Raw genomic sequence first — 19128 nt, forward strand, 5'->3', positions numbered from 1 at the left:
TACACTATTTTCCTATTCTAGCAACTGGAGTCCATGGTCTCTAAATCCAGACTGTTGATCTATTGATCTCATTAAAATCTCACAGATTTAGATATACTAGCAACTGATATGAGGACCATTTTTGTTGGATGTGGGCCGTTGTTGCGGCCACGCCTGTCTGAATTTAAAATGCGTGTGTATTGTGAGACGATCCACGCAACATGCCATATAATTTCTTCGCGAGCTGTAAATTTAGAGGTGGGCAACTGGACTCATTCCGGTTTTGCCAACTTCCTTAACCAAACTCAATCTGGCTCGTGACCGAGTTCAGCAGGCTTGACTCACTTCGAACGGAATTTTGGCTGGGTTGACCTGAACTGAGTCCGACTCTATCAAAGAAAACGAGTCGGATCGAGTTGGCTATGATTTGGATTGGGCCACCAGGTCGAGCCAGGCAGTCTACCGGCGAGGTCGAGCCAGGGCGGGCCGCTATGTCGAGCCAGGATGGGCAACCAACGTCACCAGCGAGGTTGAGCCAAGGTGGGCCACCATGCCCTAAAACGATCTCTAAATGGATGGATGGTGTGGATACAACACATACATCATAGTGGAGCCCAAAGAATATGATGACGTCACTTGAGTAGCTAATTCGTGTCCGTCTAGAGCCAGGGCTAGCCACGACCGAGGTTCCAGTCTCTGCCAGACCACCAATGAATTACACCCGAGCCAGGGTGGGCCACTAGCAGCTTACACCCGAGATCTCGAGCCCGAAAAAACAAAGAAAAAAAACTTTAAAATAAACATACCTTTTTTTTTTTTTTTTTTTAATACACACACTCAACACACACCCGCGCACACCGTAGTGGGATTTCACCACCTATGGGTATTGAACCCAAGACCTCATGTTGAAACTCCTCAAAGTCTATCATTAAGGTAAGCACTATCAGATGAATGGACGACGATGACCAATAAAGATTGGGTGCTGGGCTGCTAACTAGCTTAGATTTCTATCGGGTTCAGTGTGATGCCGGCACGGGTAGGTTTAAGGTAGATGAAATGATAAAGGTAAAAAAAATAAAAAGTTTAATTTATACTATCTGATACTGGTCCGAACTGGATTTTGGATCGAACCGGATTTGGCCGGATCTGATTTCGGATCGGATTACTACGTAACCTCAACTTGACTAAGTCAGAATTCAGAATAGAGTGAGTCTACTTGGCCCGAACCTGACCCTGGCATTCGGTTCGGATCCGGTCAGGTCATGCCCAGCTATAGGCCTCTAAGTATGGTGGCTGTAATACAAAGGTGACAATACCGGGACGAGTTCTCTTGAAATTTGCTCTACAAACGAGGGACATTTTCGTCATTTCAGTCGACATTAGAAAATCGGAAGGAAAAAAAAAAAAAAAAGCCGAATTGCTGGTTGTAGACAAAAGGGTAGATTCCAAGGAGTCTCCTCCCATTTTCACGAGAGCTTCTCCATTTCGATCGATTCTTTATAAGATTCTGCAAAATCCCCAATTTTTTTTTCTCTCGCCTCTCGATTTCTTTTCTAGATCTTCCATCAATCAGAAATTCTGCGATTTCTGGACGTTTTTTGGCTAATTTTTTTCAGTTCGGATCCGACGCGATCGAACGGTCCGATTCTCTGCTGGAGGTTCTAGCATTTTGAGGTATAGATTCATTTCGATTTCTTGCATTTCTGGCATTTTTTTTGTTGATTCGATAAGACGTGGATCCGATTTTTCGAATTCCTTTTTTTTTTCTTCTTTAGATGTATAACGAAAGACGGTTTTTTGTTAATGTTTTCCTATTTTTGGGGGATTTTTCGTTGATTTGAAAAGGTATAAATCGTATATCTTGATTTCTTTTGAGATTAAATATTTCATAAGGTATTGATACGATTTCTTTCTTATAGATTCTTGATTTCGGAAAAGAAAAATAGTGATTTTAATTTGATTTTATCGATTTCGTTTTGGATTTATGTTCTTTTCTTCTAATGATAGTGGGTTGGGTATGTAAACGTACAATTTTTAAATGTTTTTCTTCTGATTCTTTTCCTGTCTGATTCGATGAAGGAAGATCTGACGTTGTCCGACCTTTTGATTCATTGTTCAAAATCTTAGCATTTTGAGGTATCGATTTGATATCTTCGATTAAACTTTTGACTCTGTAATTTTCTGAGTTTTCTCAATGGAGAGGAAGAAATAAGGATTTCTTGATTTAGGAATTCAAAAACTTCGATTTATTTATGGTTGTTTTGGCTTTTGTATTTGGTATTCATTGCAATGTTTTTGAAACAAGCACAAGGAATTTCTCTGCTTTTTCCCCCTTTTTTCTGATATTTTGGCTTGAAAAGGAAAACCAGTTTCATTTTTCTCGGAAAGCATTCTTGTGGTATTGTCAGGTCTCTTCCTCAGGCATTTGATCCTTCTTTATTGAAGTTTATAAAATAGATTATGTCATTTTAATTAATATGTTTATGTGTTGAAGAGTATATGCGAGATTAGCTATTTTTCCCTCTAATTTTTACGTTTTCCCGCATTTGATTGTATTGATCCTTTTTTTTGTTCCTGATATGCTATTTTGGAAGCATTGAAATTAGATAGTATTTCTTTCTCTGTCATGTTTGAGATGTTGTTTTATACATTGATTATTGATTCATGATGTTGGGTTCTGTTGCTCTATCTCTCTCTGTCTTTCTGGGCAGGAAGATGTTTGGAGGCGACAACGGCAATCCTTTGTTTCCTGTTTTCTTGGAGGAAAACCGGTTCCAGTACGACTCTAATGCATCAACTCAACTGCAATTGTTTGGAAACTGTGAGATTTCTCAAGAACCAGTTACTCTAGTTTGTTTGTTGATTGGCAAATGCACTTCTTGTTACTTTATACTCAACTGTGTATCTGTTAGGGGTCGTTTGGATGCCTGTAAAGTGCTTAAGTAGGAATCTATTTACAGGTAATCAGATTACAGGGGCCATTTGGATGGGTATATCTGCATGTAATCAGATTGCAGGCTGTAATCCGATTACAACTGTAATTTGAAACATGAGAAAACGTCATGTTTCAGATTACTGGTAAAGGGATTTCAGGCAACAACTATAATTTTTGAAAAATTTCAAAGCAGGGAGAGCTGCCGATCATCTTCCAATAGTTAAAGGACCCAAAACGATAGAAGAAGAAAAAGAAGACAAACCTCTCCCTCTCTCTCTGTTACTGTTGCTGGGGCTGAAACTTCTCATACGTTGGGATGTTGTCAAAACTTAGTGTTGTGTTTGAATTAGTGGGCCCACTTCCGTGGTCCACCAAATGATTTGTTTACCGTAAAAATCGGCCACATGCTTTATTGATTTGGGCTCATTCCAATTACCTGTTTTACATAAAAACTTTGTGTCCTTTAATTATTTTTAAAGGATTTATCACTCCAAGCTCTGTTGTGACTTATGAGTGAATACCTAAACACAGGCTGTAAACAGATTTCAAGTTATCCAAGCATAGACAACTGTTTCCCTATAATCAGATTACAGCTTAAAGCCAAACAGACCCGCATGTAAACACTTTACACCTGTAATCAGATTACTTGTAATCGGATTACAACTTAATGACTTTACAGGCTTCCAAATGAACCCCCTAGTAACTTGTTTTGCTACTGAGGCGTTTGACATTTTCTGTCTTTCCCCCTTCCTGTTATATGTGGTTAAATGTTTTGTTGTGGTTGAAAATTTTCTGTATAGTTTTGTGCAGATTGGGCCCTAAACCTATGTTGGTTTTCAAAATGTCTATGCTTGGTTTTTTCCTTTGCTTCGAATCATTCATCAGTGCTCTCCTACTTGTTTCTTATGCCTATTTATATGGATTGAAAATGCCTCTGTTTTAATTTTTCTATTTTGTTGTATGGAGATCTTTTTAGCCTTTCATCAATTTTCCCCGTCTTTTTTTTTTTTTTTGGCTCATTTATTTCATATATCAATTGCTGATTTCTTGTCTTGTGTTGGGCTGATTTTTTGCTGCATTTGTTTTCATATTGTCAAGGGCTAATGTCTTGTGCTGATTGTGGTTGTTTCTTGATTCCATATGGCTTTGCCATTTTGATTTGTTTATTTCTTGTTTTGCTTTTGTATTTCATTTGGTGACTTTTACAATGTTTGTATTACATTCTCAAGCTCACACGCCTGTAGCAGTATGTACTGAAACCCACCAATGGGCTGTTGTTACCAACAATAACCAGCTTCTCCCACTATGTGACATCTCCACCAACCATATTGAATTTGCCCTGAACAGGTTGCCTTGAAAAATTCTGAACTAGATTTTATCGTTTTGCATTCCATGGTTTTTATACTATATGCAATTAGAAAAGGAAATCAAGATAGGAATTTCTTTTGCCCCTTTCATTTATTTTTCTTTCTTCCATGGTTTGATCCCTCATCTGTCTTGATTGCCTTCTTTGCTTGTCTCCGGCAGTGTAATGCTCTGTGTGTGTGTGTGTGTGTGTGTGTGTGTGTGTTCTACAGCATTTCTTTGTTTGGTTTGTTTTTTTTTTTTTAAATTGTCCTCAATAGCGGACTAAAGACATGCCTATAGACTGAACCACACATTTTAACATGGGTGTCATGCCACTTGAGAATTGAGAATAATAACATATCAAGCACAAATGCAATATCCACATGTCGATTGGCCATGCCATGCCTAAGTAAGATCAGAAATAAAGAATTCAGATCTATTTATGATGTGGACTGTCTCCATTATCATTTTCTAGCTTGTGCCTTTTAATTTGTTTACTGCAGATCTCAGAATATGTTTAGATATTTTACATTTTTGTGGTCTCTGTAGTACTGATTACTTATTTCACCGATTTCCACTATGTTGCAGTTCAAGCGGGTTGTAATGTTGATCCAGTAAACCATGTTGGCAATGATCATGTCTCTGCTCTAAATAGGCCAAGCAAAAGGAGCAGGGAGGCAGAAGATATTTCTAGACAGCATAAACTTCAGATTTCCTTGAATAACTTCTGTCAGGATGATGCTGATCGATCGGTGAGCATTCCGAATTTGAATGCTGTATCGACTGGGTTGAGGCTGTCCTATGACGACGATGAACGGAACTCCTCTGTTACTTCGGCAAGTGGAAGTATGACAACTCTTTCGGTCATTTTATCTCTTGGTGACAATTTGAGGTCCGAGATCGACCGTCAGAAGGAAGAGTTCGACCATTACATCAGAGTTCAGGTACTAATGGCTGCTTCCCATGGCATCACTCCATTCTCAGTTTTTAGAAATCTGTATGGATTCTCAAAGAACTCATTGAGTTGACTCCCTCAAGACTTGGGTTTACTCAAAAGGGGGTCAAGTAGGATTCTGATTCCCTCCCTCCTCATTGGCAAATGTGGGTGAGATCTAAACCATGCATCAGGTTGTCCCTCCTTTATGTGCCATCCCTGTAAAATCATGCGGTCTTGTCATCAGGCAAGCTACTAGTCCAGAAAGAATAAAAGGTTGGTAGAATGAAACCAATGGTCCACATTTGACAGCCGCATGCAGCCTCCCTGTTGACTGGACCGGCCTGATTCTTGAGCCCCAGAAAATCGAAGTCATAGCCCACCGTACGAACTTTAGTTGCATGGTATCGAATGGCCACTGGCTAATATTAACATTCTGCCACATTGAGCTTGCCATTTTGGAGCCAATTTGATTGACTTTCTCCATTCATAAATACTAGCGAAGTAGAGGCTATTTCAAATAAGTGTCCATGCTGTTGTAATACAGTGCAGTGTGCATTTCTGCCCATCCCTAACTGGGTCTTAAAGAAGTTGGCCAAGTACTCGGTGAATCGAATCGAGGCCTTGAGGCCCTTGAGGCCCTTGATTGAATCCTATTTGAGAATAAAGTTAAATTGCATGTCTCATAACTTGTCATCACCATTTGAAATGGCTTCCTTTTGGCTAATCTTCACTTCAAACAGGAAGAACACATTTCCAAAGGGGTAAGAGAGATGAGGCAGAGGCACATGGCATCTTTCCTAAGCACCCTCGAGAAAGGAGTTGGCCAAAAGCTACGGGAAAAGGAGCTCGAAATCGAGAACATGAACCGGAAGAACAGGGAGCTGGTCGAGAGGATAAAACAAGTGGCCATGGAAGCCCAGTCCTGGCACTACCGGGCACGGTACAATGAGTCTGTCGTCAACGTCCTGAAGAGCAACCTCAAACAGGCGATCGCCCAGGGCGCTGACCAAGGGAAAGAAGGCTGCGGGGACAGTGAGGTGGATGATGCAGCCTCCTCATTTGACCACAATACAATCGTGGGCGGGCCCACAAAACCAATCACCGGCAAGAATGCTGGGTTGAAGGAGCAGATGACCTGCAAGGCCTGCAAAATCAAGGAGGTCTCCATCTTGTTGTTGCCTTGTAGGCATCTGTGCTTGTGCAAGGACTGCGAGGGGTTCATCGACATCTGCCCTGTCTGCCAGTCCATGAAGACTGCCAGTGTTCAGGTTTACATGTCCTGAAAATAGAAAGAAAAAAAAACGAAAGAAAGAAAGAAAGAAAGAAAGAAAGAAAAAGTAAAATACAGAGAATTCAAAATGTATTGTATACAGTGGTCTGATAGCGTCCTTTTACAGGTTCAGCTTCTTCACCAGTGGAGTTAAGAGTCTGTATCTGAAATTATTGGACCTTGATTGAATGGTGGAGTTGGTTTTGTTGTTGTGGCTAATGTAGTTTTACCTTTTTTGTTTTATTTTTTGTGTTGCAGTTTCTCTGTCGCCTGGCCTTTGTGGATCAATCTTGGATTAAAAGAAAAAGAAAGTAGAATTGGGTGTGTGGTCCATCCATAGTTGGTGTTTGGTCTTGATCAATGTTTTAAAACCTTTGAGATGATATGGTGGAGCTGGAAGAACTGGGAAAATGGTGGAGCCATCCCTATGTGGTACGTGTGGGAGGTTGATGCATCCGTCAGCACCTTCCATCTGCTGGACCCTAGCTATCACATCAGTTGCCTTCAAAGCAATGTTCAAGAATAAAAATTTCTCGTGTACAACATGAAATGCTGGAAGGTGATGAAAGGTAAGGGCCCTTGATATCTGATAGCTGTGAGTTTCAGAACACGCACTGTCGATGACTGGGCCAATTAGTTGGATGGTCCTTATCGGCGCATCAGCTCGTGGAGGTGTGGTTACGGGTGAAGATGGCTCCACCACATTCTGTAGGCTGAGTCAGAGAAAGGGTGGCTGACCCAACCTCAGGCTGGGTTGGTGGAAGGGTGGTTGGTCAACTGCTTTTTCAGTGACCCGGTCATGACGCCATAATGATTCGAGTCTGAAATGGTTCAACAAAAAATTTGAATGGTTCCTCTACAATTATTGTAGCGTGATATTACTTTACAATTTTTCGTGTGGGTCCCACTTTGATGTGTGCACTACATCCACCAAGTACATCATATGTGTTCCTTTGTTACTCCTGTGAGCCCAAAAATCTGGCAGTCCAAAACTCAATGCAGGCCACACATGTAAGATCATGCCCAAAAACCTCTAAAATCATTCTAAAGTCACGTGTGTGGCCCGCCTGGGTTTTGGAGTGGCCTGATTTCTAGTGTGGCTGTTCATCTGGTTGTGCCAATCTGAATTTATCAGATTTGCATATACAAACAAGGCGGTCCCCAAACACAATCATGGGTGTCCCCATCCCAACTGTCTAATGTGGTGTGACCCACCTGTGTTTTGGATAACTCAAGTTTTGGAATATAGGGGGAACATGAAGGGGTGCATCCAATGGACGGAGTGGATGTGGGCCTGCATCACATTGGGGTTCACACACAATTGTGGTATAAGTAGGGCTGTACATCGAGTCGAGTCGAGTCGAGGTTGGCCAAGCTTGCCTCGACTCGTCCATGCTGTACTTGAGTTTGAGCTCGAGCTCGCCCTCGAGCTCAACATTGAAGCTTAGCTTGTTTGCCAAAGCTATCGAGTTGAGTTTACCTCGAGTCGAGCTCGAGCTTATTCATATGTTAACTTATTATATTTTTGGCTAAAAAATACAAATTAAATGTCAATCATGTTAAGTCTAAAATGTCTCATATGCCACATTACTAAGACAAAAAAAGAGCTATCATACCACAAGTTATCTTTAACAATCAACATCAATTCCAAAGAATTAAAATATATCAAAAATTATAAAATGTTAATGAAAAATTTTAAAGCTTACCTTCCTTCAAGTATTCAGGTCCATGTCTTTAATTCCATTCTCCTCTTCATACTCTTTAGCATCGAAACTGCTATTGTCCCAAATTAAATGCAACCAATCTTGCGTATATATCAATGCTTCAACTGTATTCGAGGGGAGTGAGCTTCGATACTTGCTAATTATCCTGCTCCCGGTGTTAAAAGCTTATTCTGATGCCATGGTCGAAATTGGAATTGATAAAATGTCTCGTGCCATCACCGAAAGTCTAGGATATTCATGAGCTCGAGACTTTCACCACTGCAAAACATCGAAATCATCTTTTTGTAGCCTTATGACCAGCTCCTTAAGATATTTCTCCACTTCGGATTTCGATTTTTGCGTCTCCGTTTCTTCTTCATCTAAAAAAGACATAAAGTTACGAAGTCGCTTGCCCGCAGTAGAAGAATTACCCACAGTTTGAGAAGTACCAATTGCACTTGATGTTTCGGCCGAATTATCAACATATGAAGCGAATAACTCTTCAATTACAATATTAATAATGACTGTATCTGTTGAAACTCTTTCGGAATTGGAATAAAGTGATCTGAAAACAAATCTAACCATTGCCATATTGTATCATAGATCCATGATAACTGCAATGGCCATTAACAAGTGACATTCAACCCAATACTTATCAAATTTCAACTGCATTCTTAAAACCATTGCTTTTAAAAAATCCAGACCATCAGCGACACACTTTTTTAGTGCATCCATAATGAAAATAATTTCATGAAGAAATTGATTTGCTGTGGGATACTTATTTCTTGAAAAAATCTTCGTGCAGTTGTAAAAGACTTTGAGAAACTGATAAACATCTTCAGCTTTCTTTCAGTCTTCATCACTTAGAACGTATGCGTATATTTTATCGCGCGCTGCAAGTTTGGGGAATGCAATTTTATATTCTAAAGCAGTATCCAACATTTCATAAGTGGAATTCCAGTGAGTGCAAACATCCAACTTCAACTGCTGTTTAGATTTCAAATCCAATCGTTGGATTATATCATTCCACGTACTCAGTCTTTAAGGTGACCCCCATATATATTTAACGTTATCTCATATGTTGGCAATCGTTGAATCAATTGCTTTCAGCTATTCTTGTACAATCAAGTTGAGTATGTGAGCACAACTTCTAACTTGGAATATTTTACATTCAAAGAATAAATTTTCAACAGCCTTGAATTGAGTACGTAAAAAAGAAACTAAAATATCGTTGGACGCGACATTATCTAAAGTAATTGAAGAAATTTTCTTTTTAATGCCCCACTCAACAAGACAGTTGTAAATGCAGTCGGACAATATCACACCGGTATAAGGATGAATGTAGCGGAAGTTTAAAATTCTCTTTTGTAGTTTCCAATCCGTATCAGCGAAGTGTGTGGTCAATGACATATATTATTTTCTCTGATTTGAGGTCATCTACATATCTGAAGTTAAACTTATTCTAGATACGGATGTTAGGAGAGCTTTCAAGTTACCTTTCTCAACAGCATACATCTTCATGAACTCTCTTTTCACAGTAATACAAGAGGCCTTCTCACATATGAGATTTAGAAATTTGTAAAATCTCATGAAAACCTTGCTTTCTACCATGGTAAATGACTTCTTATTGACCATCACCAACCTCGCAAACCACTCTTTCAGTTTATTCGAATCATACTTATAAGTTGAGAGTACAGCTTGAGAGTCGTCATTTTCAGAAATGGTAAATGAAAGCAGTTGCTGGATTCTACCCTTCATTGTTCTTGATCTCTTCACATATACATTTATTAAGATGCTTCTGATAGTGAGTTGTAGAAGAACCAGAATGCGTGCTGTAAAGAGTTTTACAAAACTTACATATAATCTTGACTGAACCATCTAGTTGCGTGATCTCATCAAAAGATTCTCATATCGCTGATCTTTTTTTTTTCTTTCCTTTCACCGAACCTGAAGCTGTTTTAACATTGTTTTCTAATTTTTCTTCATCCACAATAAAAGGAGATGTGATTGATGCACCAGGGCTAGGAGTACTTGAGTTTTTTTTCAATAGTGATTTAAAAATCAAAAGATAACAAGGGTAGAGTAAGATCAGGGCTTTTATAGGTTGAAGTAATTAGTCAATCACATTTATACATATATATAAATATATAATACAAACAATATCAGACCCCTTTATAAACTGTAAGACACAAATGTCTCAAATAGTCTCCTAATAAATAAATCTACCGGCATACATACATATACATAATTATAAATTGTCCATAATTGTTTCAAATTTTGATTACTAATTGTCTCTAAATATTTTATTCCTATTTGTCTTTATCTAGAGGTGTTAATTGTCTTTATTCCATTCAGTAACATACCATGTACTGTCCCCATACAATTTACATGCGAGCCAAAATTTCTGCAGCACCTCTCTATATTCTTTAGATATATATAAAATTTAATACTAATTAGTTGTCACACCTACATGTAATCTATTACACATGTAGTGGAAACCAACTAGTAAAGAATCACATATCCGGAGGAAATATAAGGAAACATTATCGAAATTTCCACTACATGTAAATTAAATGATGACAACCTAAGTACATGGTATGGTACCGAACTGTCCAAAATGGGACAATTTAGAAATTCATAAAGAACAAGTATTTTCAATGGAATGATTGTACTTAATCAATATAAATTTTTAAACGGGAGGTATATTGCTAAACCACTAGGTGAGCTAAATATTAATTAATAACATCAGATGACAAATAATCGTAAGCATCAATATTTAAAGAATAATTATCAAAATATATAAGAAACAATTTATCCATACAACTACAAGTCTACAAGAAAAAAAATTTAAGTGTAAATAAGAAGATAATGCATATTATGGTAGACAAGTTAAGTCACAGCATTTTAGTAGGAAAGTTAAGTCAATGCATTTACTTCATACAAGTGCAACTACAAGTCTACAATATTACAAATATACAACTAAAAAACTTAATACATCAAAGTTAATATTTAATATTCTCCTATCCTACTTAGAGCTGGGCATCGGTTCGGATTAGATCGGATTGGGTATAACCCGATCTGATTCGAAATCTCTATAGCCTAATCTGAACTCGGACCGATCTGGGACCGAGTCCGAGTCACCTGACTCGGACCGATCCAATACATAGTTGGCCTGACCCGAACCTACTCCGGCTCGGTTAGGGAAACCGAGTCGGATCGGATTTGATACGATTCAGATCGTTTAAATTTAATTCGACTATTTCATATGGTGTGGTCCTCTTCAGCCTTTAATATATCACATTTTTTTGATCAACGCCTAAAATAATAAATCAAAATAGATGAACGGCTTAGATAAAACATATACAGCAAGGTGGGCCCCACATAACTTTGAAAAAATTATATCAGTGCTTTCCCATATGTATTACCATGTTTACGTGCACTGCACGCAAGTGCAGTGCCGTACTTTTCACGTCATTCGTCACTTGCTGATGATGGGGTATGTGTTATATCCAAACTGTCCATCCATTTGGCGAGCTCAGCTTAAGGCTTGAGACAAAAAATAAGATAGATTTGACTATCGTGGGGACCACACAAATTGTTTAACGGTGAAAATCATTCTCTACTACTATTTGTGGTGTGGTCCAGATGATCTTTGGATATTATTTATTTTTTGAATAATGCTCTACAATGATATCTAAAAATATATGAACAGTGTAGATATAATAAATACATCACGGTGGGCCATGCAACTTTGATATCCTTTGAATCGTTCGTACAACTCAGAGCTCGAGGAGCGTCGGTGCTCGTCTTCTCACGACACGTACCTATATATAGCTGGAGACGGGACGGGAGTGTATGTCAGATATACATCACGTGGGCGTACGGAGAGGGGAACGGACTGATTACTCTCCCTGACATAGTCGGTGCTGGGTGGGCCCCACCATGATGTATGTGTTTCACCATGCCGTCCATATATTTTTACAGATCATTTTACGATATGAGTTTAAAAATGAGGTATATCCAATTCTCAAGTGGACCACATTACAGGAAATAGTGTTGAATGAGAGTCGACCATTAAAAACATGTTGAGGGCCATAAAAGTTTGGATTAAGGTGATCTTTGTTTTTTCTCTTCATGTGGGACCGTATGACCTAATCAACGGATTGGATGTCAAATAAACAGTATAGTAGGCCTTAGGAGGATTTTAATGGTGGATATCCAACCGCTATTGTTTTCATGTGGTGTGGTCCACCTGAGATCGATATTCCTCTCATTTTTGGTACCAAGCCATAACTTGAACTTTAAAAATGAATGGACGGAATGAATGAAACACATACATCTGGATCAGGTCGGTTCGGATCGAATCAGATTCAATCGGATCGGATTCCGGGTCGGATTGGTCCGGGTAGGCATGGACCTGAATTCGATCTGAAGAGATTTCAAATGTAGCCTAACCAACCCGATTTGCACCGATCCAGGCCGTCAAATTGGTTTGGATCGGGTCGTAACGGGTCGGATCCATCGGATCGGGTCAGGATTGCCCAGCTCTAATCCTACTTTAGATCAGATCCATAATTTTCGTCATCCAAGCTCGGGCTGGTGATAGTATCCTTTCTAATATTATCATTAACCTCCCCAGAATCAGAAGGTGGGGAGACTGTTTCACTATGCTCTTGTATAGATTCAGCTAATTTTTTCAAACTATTTTTATGAGCTTATCTATATGGAATACTCAAGTTTTTGTAGAATGAGGCGAGTTTGGAAATAAACTTTGATGACTTCTTGCTTGTCAAGCTTGGTCCTGCTTCTGCGTTATATTGTCAAGGAGCACATTGTTGATATCTTGATGCACCTGCCTCTTCCTTTCTTAACTTCAAGGCTAATTGTAATTGTTCTTTTTATAGTCTTTTTAATCTAACTTCATTCTCCTCTTCCTCTTTCCTACTTATTCTCTTTACCCTCTCTATGTCAGAATTTTCGTTGATTAGAACGAGTCTGTTATTGTATATCTTATGACTAGTTGTATTCGGTGTGGGGGAGGGGGTAGAAGGCTTCTTGTTGGAGTCTACAAGAGCCTGATGTAAAAATCGTATCTCCTCTTATGCTTTAGGACATGATTTTGCATCTCCCCCCGACCTGATAAGTGTAGTCTAAGCCGATTTGTTTTGTTAACAAATCTGGCCCAACACAATTTATATTGGATTTTCATTCTTCCAGAGTTTGGGGAGTACACTTGGGATCTATAATCCCAAATATCGGTGGATGAATCATCTAAAGACATTGCTACACACCATTTAGAAATAAAGCATATTTAGCTTCCAATTCTCTAAGGCTTCTTTTAGTTAAGGAAATGACTAGAGTTCTTAGATCACTATACGTTAGAGTGCTTCCTAGTTTCTTAAACATAAATGGATAGTGCAATCAATCAAAACGTAGACTGTCCATTACTCTATAACACACCCCACAGGCTACCTTAACAAAATACACGAACACGATGATTCCATCCATCTAAAACTGTAATTTACCCATGATGTGGCCCCAACAAAAGTATGGTTAAAATTATTGCATGGAGCTTTATTCTATAATCAATCTTTATAGGCCATCTCAAAGGCTATTGATTGGTTGACTAGAACGGGCAACCTTTGCTAGTTTTTTCATCATAATCGATGAAGTGTGAGCTGAACATAAAGGACAATTCAGATAAATTCATTGGACTATCCACATGACCCAACCCAACCACCCCAACCCGACCCGACTCAACCCCAACCCCCCCAACCCATCCCAAACCCCAACCCGACCCAACCCAGCCCCCCCAACCTGACCCAGCACCCAACCCGACCCAATCCAGTCACCCAAACCCGTCCCAAACCCCAACTCGACCCAACCCAGCCCCCAATCTACAATAAATTTACACTAAATCTACATTAATATAAATCTACAAGTTAAATAAATAAAAAATAAGTTAAACACCTACCTTGGAGAGATTGGGAGAGAGAGAGATCGGGCCGAGTCGAGATTAGGTGCGGGTTCGCTCGGAGAGATCGAGAGAGTGAGAGAAAGAGAGATAGAGACTGGTGGAGTGCTGGCCGTGCGGGCAGCGTGCTGGAAGCCTAGACTGGTGGTCCGGTGGAGTGCTGTCGGGGCGGGCGTGCGGGCAAGTGATTGGGTGGGGTAGTAGAGAGAAAGAGAAGAAAGGGAAAGGGAATAGGGCCGGTCGGGTAGCTAGGGTTTCTTTTGTTTTTGTTTTTGTTTTTGGTTTTTTTTTTGTTTTTTTAAAATATTTATTTCCAACTTAAACTTACGTATATTATATATATATATATAATATTAAAAATTTTAAATTTATTAATCGAGCCGGGTCGAGTTCGAGTTCGAGCTTCGAGTTGAGTTGAGTTGAAATGCCCCATGCTCGAACTCAACTCAAGCTTCACAAAAGTAGCTTGAGTCGACCTGAATCAGCCATTCAAGCCGAGTCAATCCGAGCTAACTCGAGCGAGTTTTTCGAGCTAGCTTGACTCATGAACAGCCCTAGGTATAAGCTTAATAGAGGAACTGGGCTTGGGTAGGAACCATCTTAACTACCAAAAAGGGCTTTGGAATGGGTACTGTCTTGCAACACCAGGGCCCATTGTGTAAATCACCCACCTCTATAACCCATTGAAAGCTTTGCTAGAATACCCCCAGGCACACTGCAATATGATATATCAGGACCTGTTACCTTTAAACCCAGAGTCACTCCCAATTATCCAAACCGATATGGCATTGATGTTTTTTAGCAAACCTCACCCATTGAATTGTAATTGGGCCTGACTGGACCTGACCGGGCCAACCCAACCCAACCCAACCGGTCTAACTGGATTGTGGTACTGGTGGAGAACTGTATTAAAGATTGCTACTGGGGATTGCAAATCTGTGGTAATATTTTGTTCTGGATTTTGGCTCAAGTTGGGCTGGCCAGCCAGCCCATTGATGACTCATATTGGAACTGGGTGGGACTGGTGCCCGAGACCGAAATACAAACTTAAATGGGCCTTATTTTTCAGCTGAGCTGAACCACTACCGATTTAGCATGGCTCAGAAACAGGCTCAGTAGCAGGTTGGACGGAAAATAAACATTTTCCCTCCATATATCCATCCAGGCCTTTTTACCTAATCAACAGGTTGGACGGAAAATAAACATTTTCCCTCTATCTAGGTATTTTTGACCTCGAAAGTGTGGTCCACCTGAGATTTGAATCTGCCCTTTTTTTTTCTTTTGGTTCATGCCCTAAAATAATTATCCAAAATGGATGAACGGCATTGATAAAACGCATGCATCATTGTGGGGCCCACAGAGCACCGTCCAGTGGCCATGTCCGTACTGGCAGTGTCAGTACCCAATCCGCGTCCTGTGAAAGCTTGAATAACCATCGCGAGTCATCACCCACATCCACATGGCACTCAGCACTCGGTTAACAAAGGTTCCTCCTGAATGTTTTGCTGAGTGCTTGTGGCCCTCAGTAAGTTTTTAATGGTGGCTGTTCAATCACCACTGTTTCCTGTGGTGTGGTCCACCTGAGAATTATATCTACCTCATTTTTAAAATTTTTTTTTGGTCTCATGTCCTAAAATGATATGGAAAAAATGAATGGACGCATTTTCATTTAAATGAGCTGGATCCTTACCTTGGATGTATAATCTACATAAGCATTATAAGCATTGTCACACAAGACATCTCCATCAAAAATAAGGAGAGTAGGTAACCCGTTTCCTGTCTTTGTTTCTATTGCCATTCTAGTACATTATTTCCATTGAGCATATTCACCACCTCATGGGAGTTGCCTTTGATACCAAGCCATTGGGTCCCTTTACTCTGGGTTAGCCATAACCCGCCAAATGCAACGTAGAATTCCACTGGGCTAGGTGAGTGGAGAACATTCCATGTATGTCAGCCAGGAAACCACAATAATCGTTGCTGATAACTACATCTGAACCACCAAGACGATCCATCAAAGTTCTATTTTACCCAGCCTGACCAAAGGGGCACCGTCTTACCCTTCCAATCGTCTCAGATGAACTTCGTCCCCGCCTTGACGATCCTGAGCTTGGAAGAGATGTTCCAAAACTCAAGAGATAGCTATGCTTTGGTGGCCATGTAGATGTCCTACCACATAGGGGTGCACACGAGTCGGTTCGGTTCTGCGGTGAAACCAGAACCGAACCGTTCCTAACGGTTCTAGGAAAATCGGAACCGGAACCAGACCGTTTGCACCCTAGAACCGAACTGGAACCAGACTGTAAAAACCAGTTCGGTTCCGGATCGGTTCTACGGTTCTCGGCCTTTCGTAATCCTGAGAGAGAGAGAGAGAGAGAGAGAGAGAGAGCATGGCTGCCGGTTGGGTGTGGTGGAGCGTCGGGTGGCCGGTGGTCTTGTGAGAGAGAGAGAAGATAATGGAACGGCGGCATCAGGGACGGCATGAAGAGAATCAAGAGATTATATTAAAAAAATATATATATTTATTGCTTGGGATGTCCAATTCCAGGTTCGGTTCCAAGGTCGGTTCCACGGTTCGGTTCAGTTCTACAGAACCCCAAACGCATGCATGAAGAGAATTCCACTGGGCTAAATATTTGATGGGTTATTTATTTATTTATTTATTAGGATCCCAAGAATGGTTGGATTATATACATATATAAGTCAATCCCAGTAACATCTATTTGAAGAAATGGACCGAAATACACAGGGGCACTGTCTTATTTATAACGAAAGTTTGTGTGAGTTTTTTAGAACCATTTAAATCTATTAGTAAATGGTTCTCGAACACTCGGTATGTATGTGATTACAATTCCAATTCACTTCATTTTTTTTCTTTTGTTTTTTTCATTGTCCAATGAGTGATTTTTCAAATTAATCACAAGGATTATTTAAATTTTTGTCTCATTGAAGAAAACTATTTATAAAAGTAATTAGCTAAAATAGATCCTGCATTTCACTAAGGCTGGCAATGGTTTGAGCTTGTGCCCAATAAAATCAAAATTTCGACCAGAGGCCAGCCAGACCAATTCAAAATCCTGACCTGAGCATGGCCCATTGTTAGGACTTCCTTTCACCTTAGACTGTCTTTCACCTTCCTCGGTGTGTTGCTGGTGAAGATCATACATGATTTATCCTTGCTAACAATCTGTCTAGGATGTTAAGAAGATAATTAATGACAACCCACCTTGGTGGTCTCAAGGAAGATTACCTTGTCATTAGCAAATTGCAAGTGGGAGATTTCTAGACCTCTTTTAGACATTTGCATTGGGTTGATTAAGTCCCTCCTGGCAGCATTCGAAATGGCCGCCGAAAGAGCCTCCAAACATAGGATATAAAGGTAAGGCATGATTGGGTCCCCTGCCTTAATCCTCAATGAACCCCATTCTAACTTATTGTAAGCTTTGGCTATGTCCAGCTAGCTATGTGTATTGGCTCATTTGCCTTAACGGGTACTAAGAGGGTGGAAGGCATCATGATCAACGAAGTATATTGTCATGAAATAATCTCTTTGTACTCGCTTACAGGGAGATATCAGATTGTGGATAGTGGGTCTGGGGTGATTCACCATGATTTTGGCAATTATCTTATAAGGGCTTGTTTGGATTTGTACAAAGTATGAGAAAGGAAATAATATTTCTCAGAAAACCTTATTTTCAGGAAATTGTGAGAAATGGAACATAATTTTTCTTATTTATTTTTCATGAGATTTCTCGAGAAAAGAAAAGTTATACTTATTTTTAATTTTTTCATTTGGGCAAAAGAAATTTTTTCTTGAAAAAATATTCTTAATAGTTATTAACATGTCACATTAGCATATTTAGCACATATGGAACATTAATAAATGAACTGCTACACGTGGTATACTTGAAGTTGAATTGTGGCTTATGTAGTACATGTGGGGTGTTTGAAGCTGTATTGTGGCACATGGCGTCAAAGACATATTGGTACACTTGAAATGTGGGCATTGAAGGTCGAATGGTAGCACTAGTGCATATTGGCACATTTGCACATACATCATATGTGGAGAAATTGAAGATGGACAAAGGTACATATGTCACATTGTCATATGTGGCTAGCATTGCACATATGAGGTGTAATGTATATGAATTGCTAGCAACTCTTGACTAAAGCTGCACCCTAGTAACACTAATAATGTAGCCCACATGCGTATTAGATATAGGACCTACAATGAAAAGCAATGATTCCCCCATGTGAAAAGCAATGACTCCCCTATGTGAAATGACATTGTGCTTTCACTGTGAGGCTTGTATTTAACGCCTAGACATGATGTTGTATTGTCATTGTCCCAATCAAATAACTTGAAATGGCAATGTCCACCTTCGTACCATTACACAAACTATCAAATATAGGGGGTTAAAGGGACCAAATGGCACGTTGGTGCACGTGATGGTATAATGGCAGTGGCCAAGTCACATGGATTAAATCATGTTAGGTGTTACATTAGCAACTGTAGCACATGTGAGGCTATTGAAAGTGGATGATGGCATATTTGGATTTAACTTGAAAAAAAATGATTTTCCTTCTATTGTGGGAAAATGTCTTTCTATGTCTTTCTTATAGTGGAGGCCAAAAAATAAAAAAATAAAAAAATGTAGCCCAACAAAAGGTACCGCACATGTATTAGATGTGGAGCCAGTAGAAAAAAACAATAACTCCCCTATGTGAAATGACACTATGCTTTTCATTATAGGACTTGCGTTTAATGCGTACGCAACGTTGTAATATCATTGTCCAAATCACATAACTTGAAATGACAATGTCCATCTTCATACCATTACAGAAGCTGCCAAATGTAGGACACACTGGTGCATGTGACGCTATAATGGCATTGACCAAGTCACATGGACTAAATCATGTTGAGTGTTACATTAGCAATTATGGCAAATGTGAGGCTATCGAAAGTGGATGATGACACATTTG

At 39.6% G+C, this 19128-nt stretch overlaps 1 protein-coding gene across 4 annotated transcripts; it reads left to right on the forward strand.

Moving 5' to 3' along the window:
• The first annotated feature begins 1437 nt into the window (after positions 1-1437).
• LOC131234904 (probable BOI-related E3 ubiquitin-protein ligase 2) lies at positions 1438-6711 on the forward strand. 4 transcript variants are annotated; one of them, XM_058231895.1, is made up of 4 exons: positions 1438-1653; positions 2691-2800; positions 4850-5205; positions 5939-6711. In XM_058231895.1, the coding sequence occupies exons 2-4, from the start codon at positions 2695-2697 to the stop codon at positions 6479-6481; spliced, it is 1005 nt and encodes a 334-aa protein (XP_058087878.1). In that variant the 5' UTR covers positions 1438-1653; positions 2691-2694; the 3' UTR covers positions 6482-6711. The 4 variants fall into 4 exon arrangements, with proteins under 4 accessions (XP_058087878.1, XP_058087880.1, XP_058087879.1 ...); XM_058231897.1 differs by having other exon boundaries at positions 2695-2800; XM_058231896.1 differs by having other exon boundaries at positions 1438-1652; positions 2686-2800.
• The last annotated feature ends 12417 nt before the right edge of the window (positions 6712-19128 follow it).

The sequence above is a fragment of the Magnolia sinica genome, chromosome 19, assembly GCF_029962835.1.
Source record: "Magnolia sinica isolate HGM2019 chromosome 19, MsV1, whole genome shotgun sequence".
NCBI lineage: Eukaryota > Viridiplantae > Streptophyta > Magnoliopsida > Magnoliales > Magnoliaceae > Magnolia > Magnolia sinica.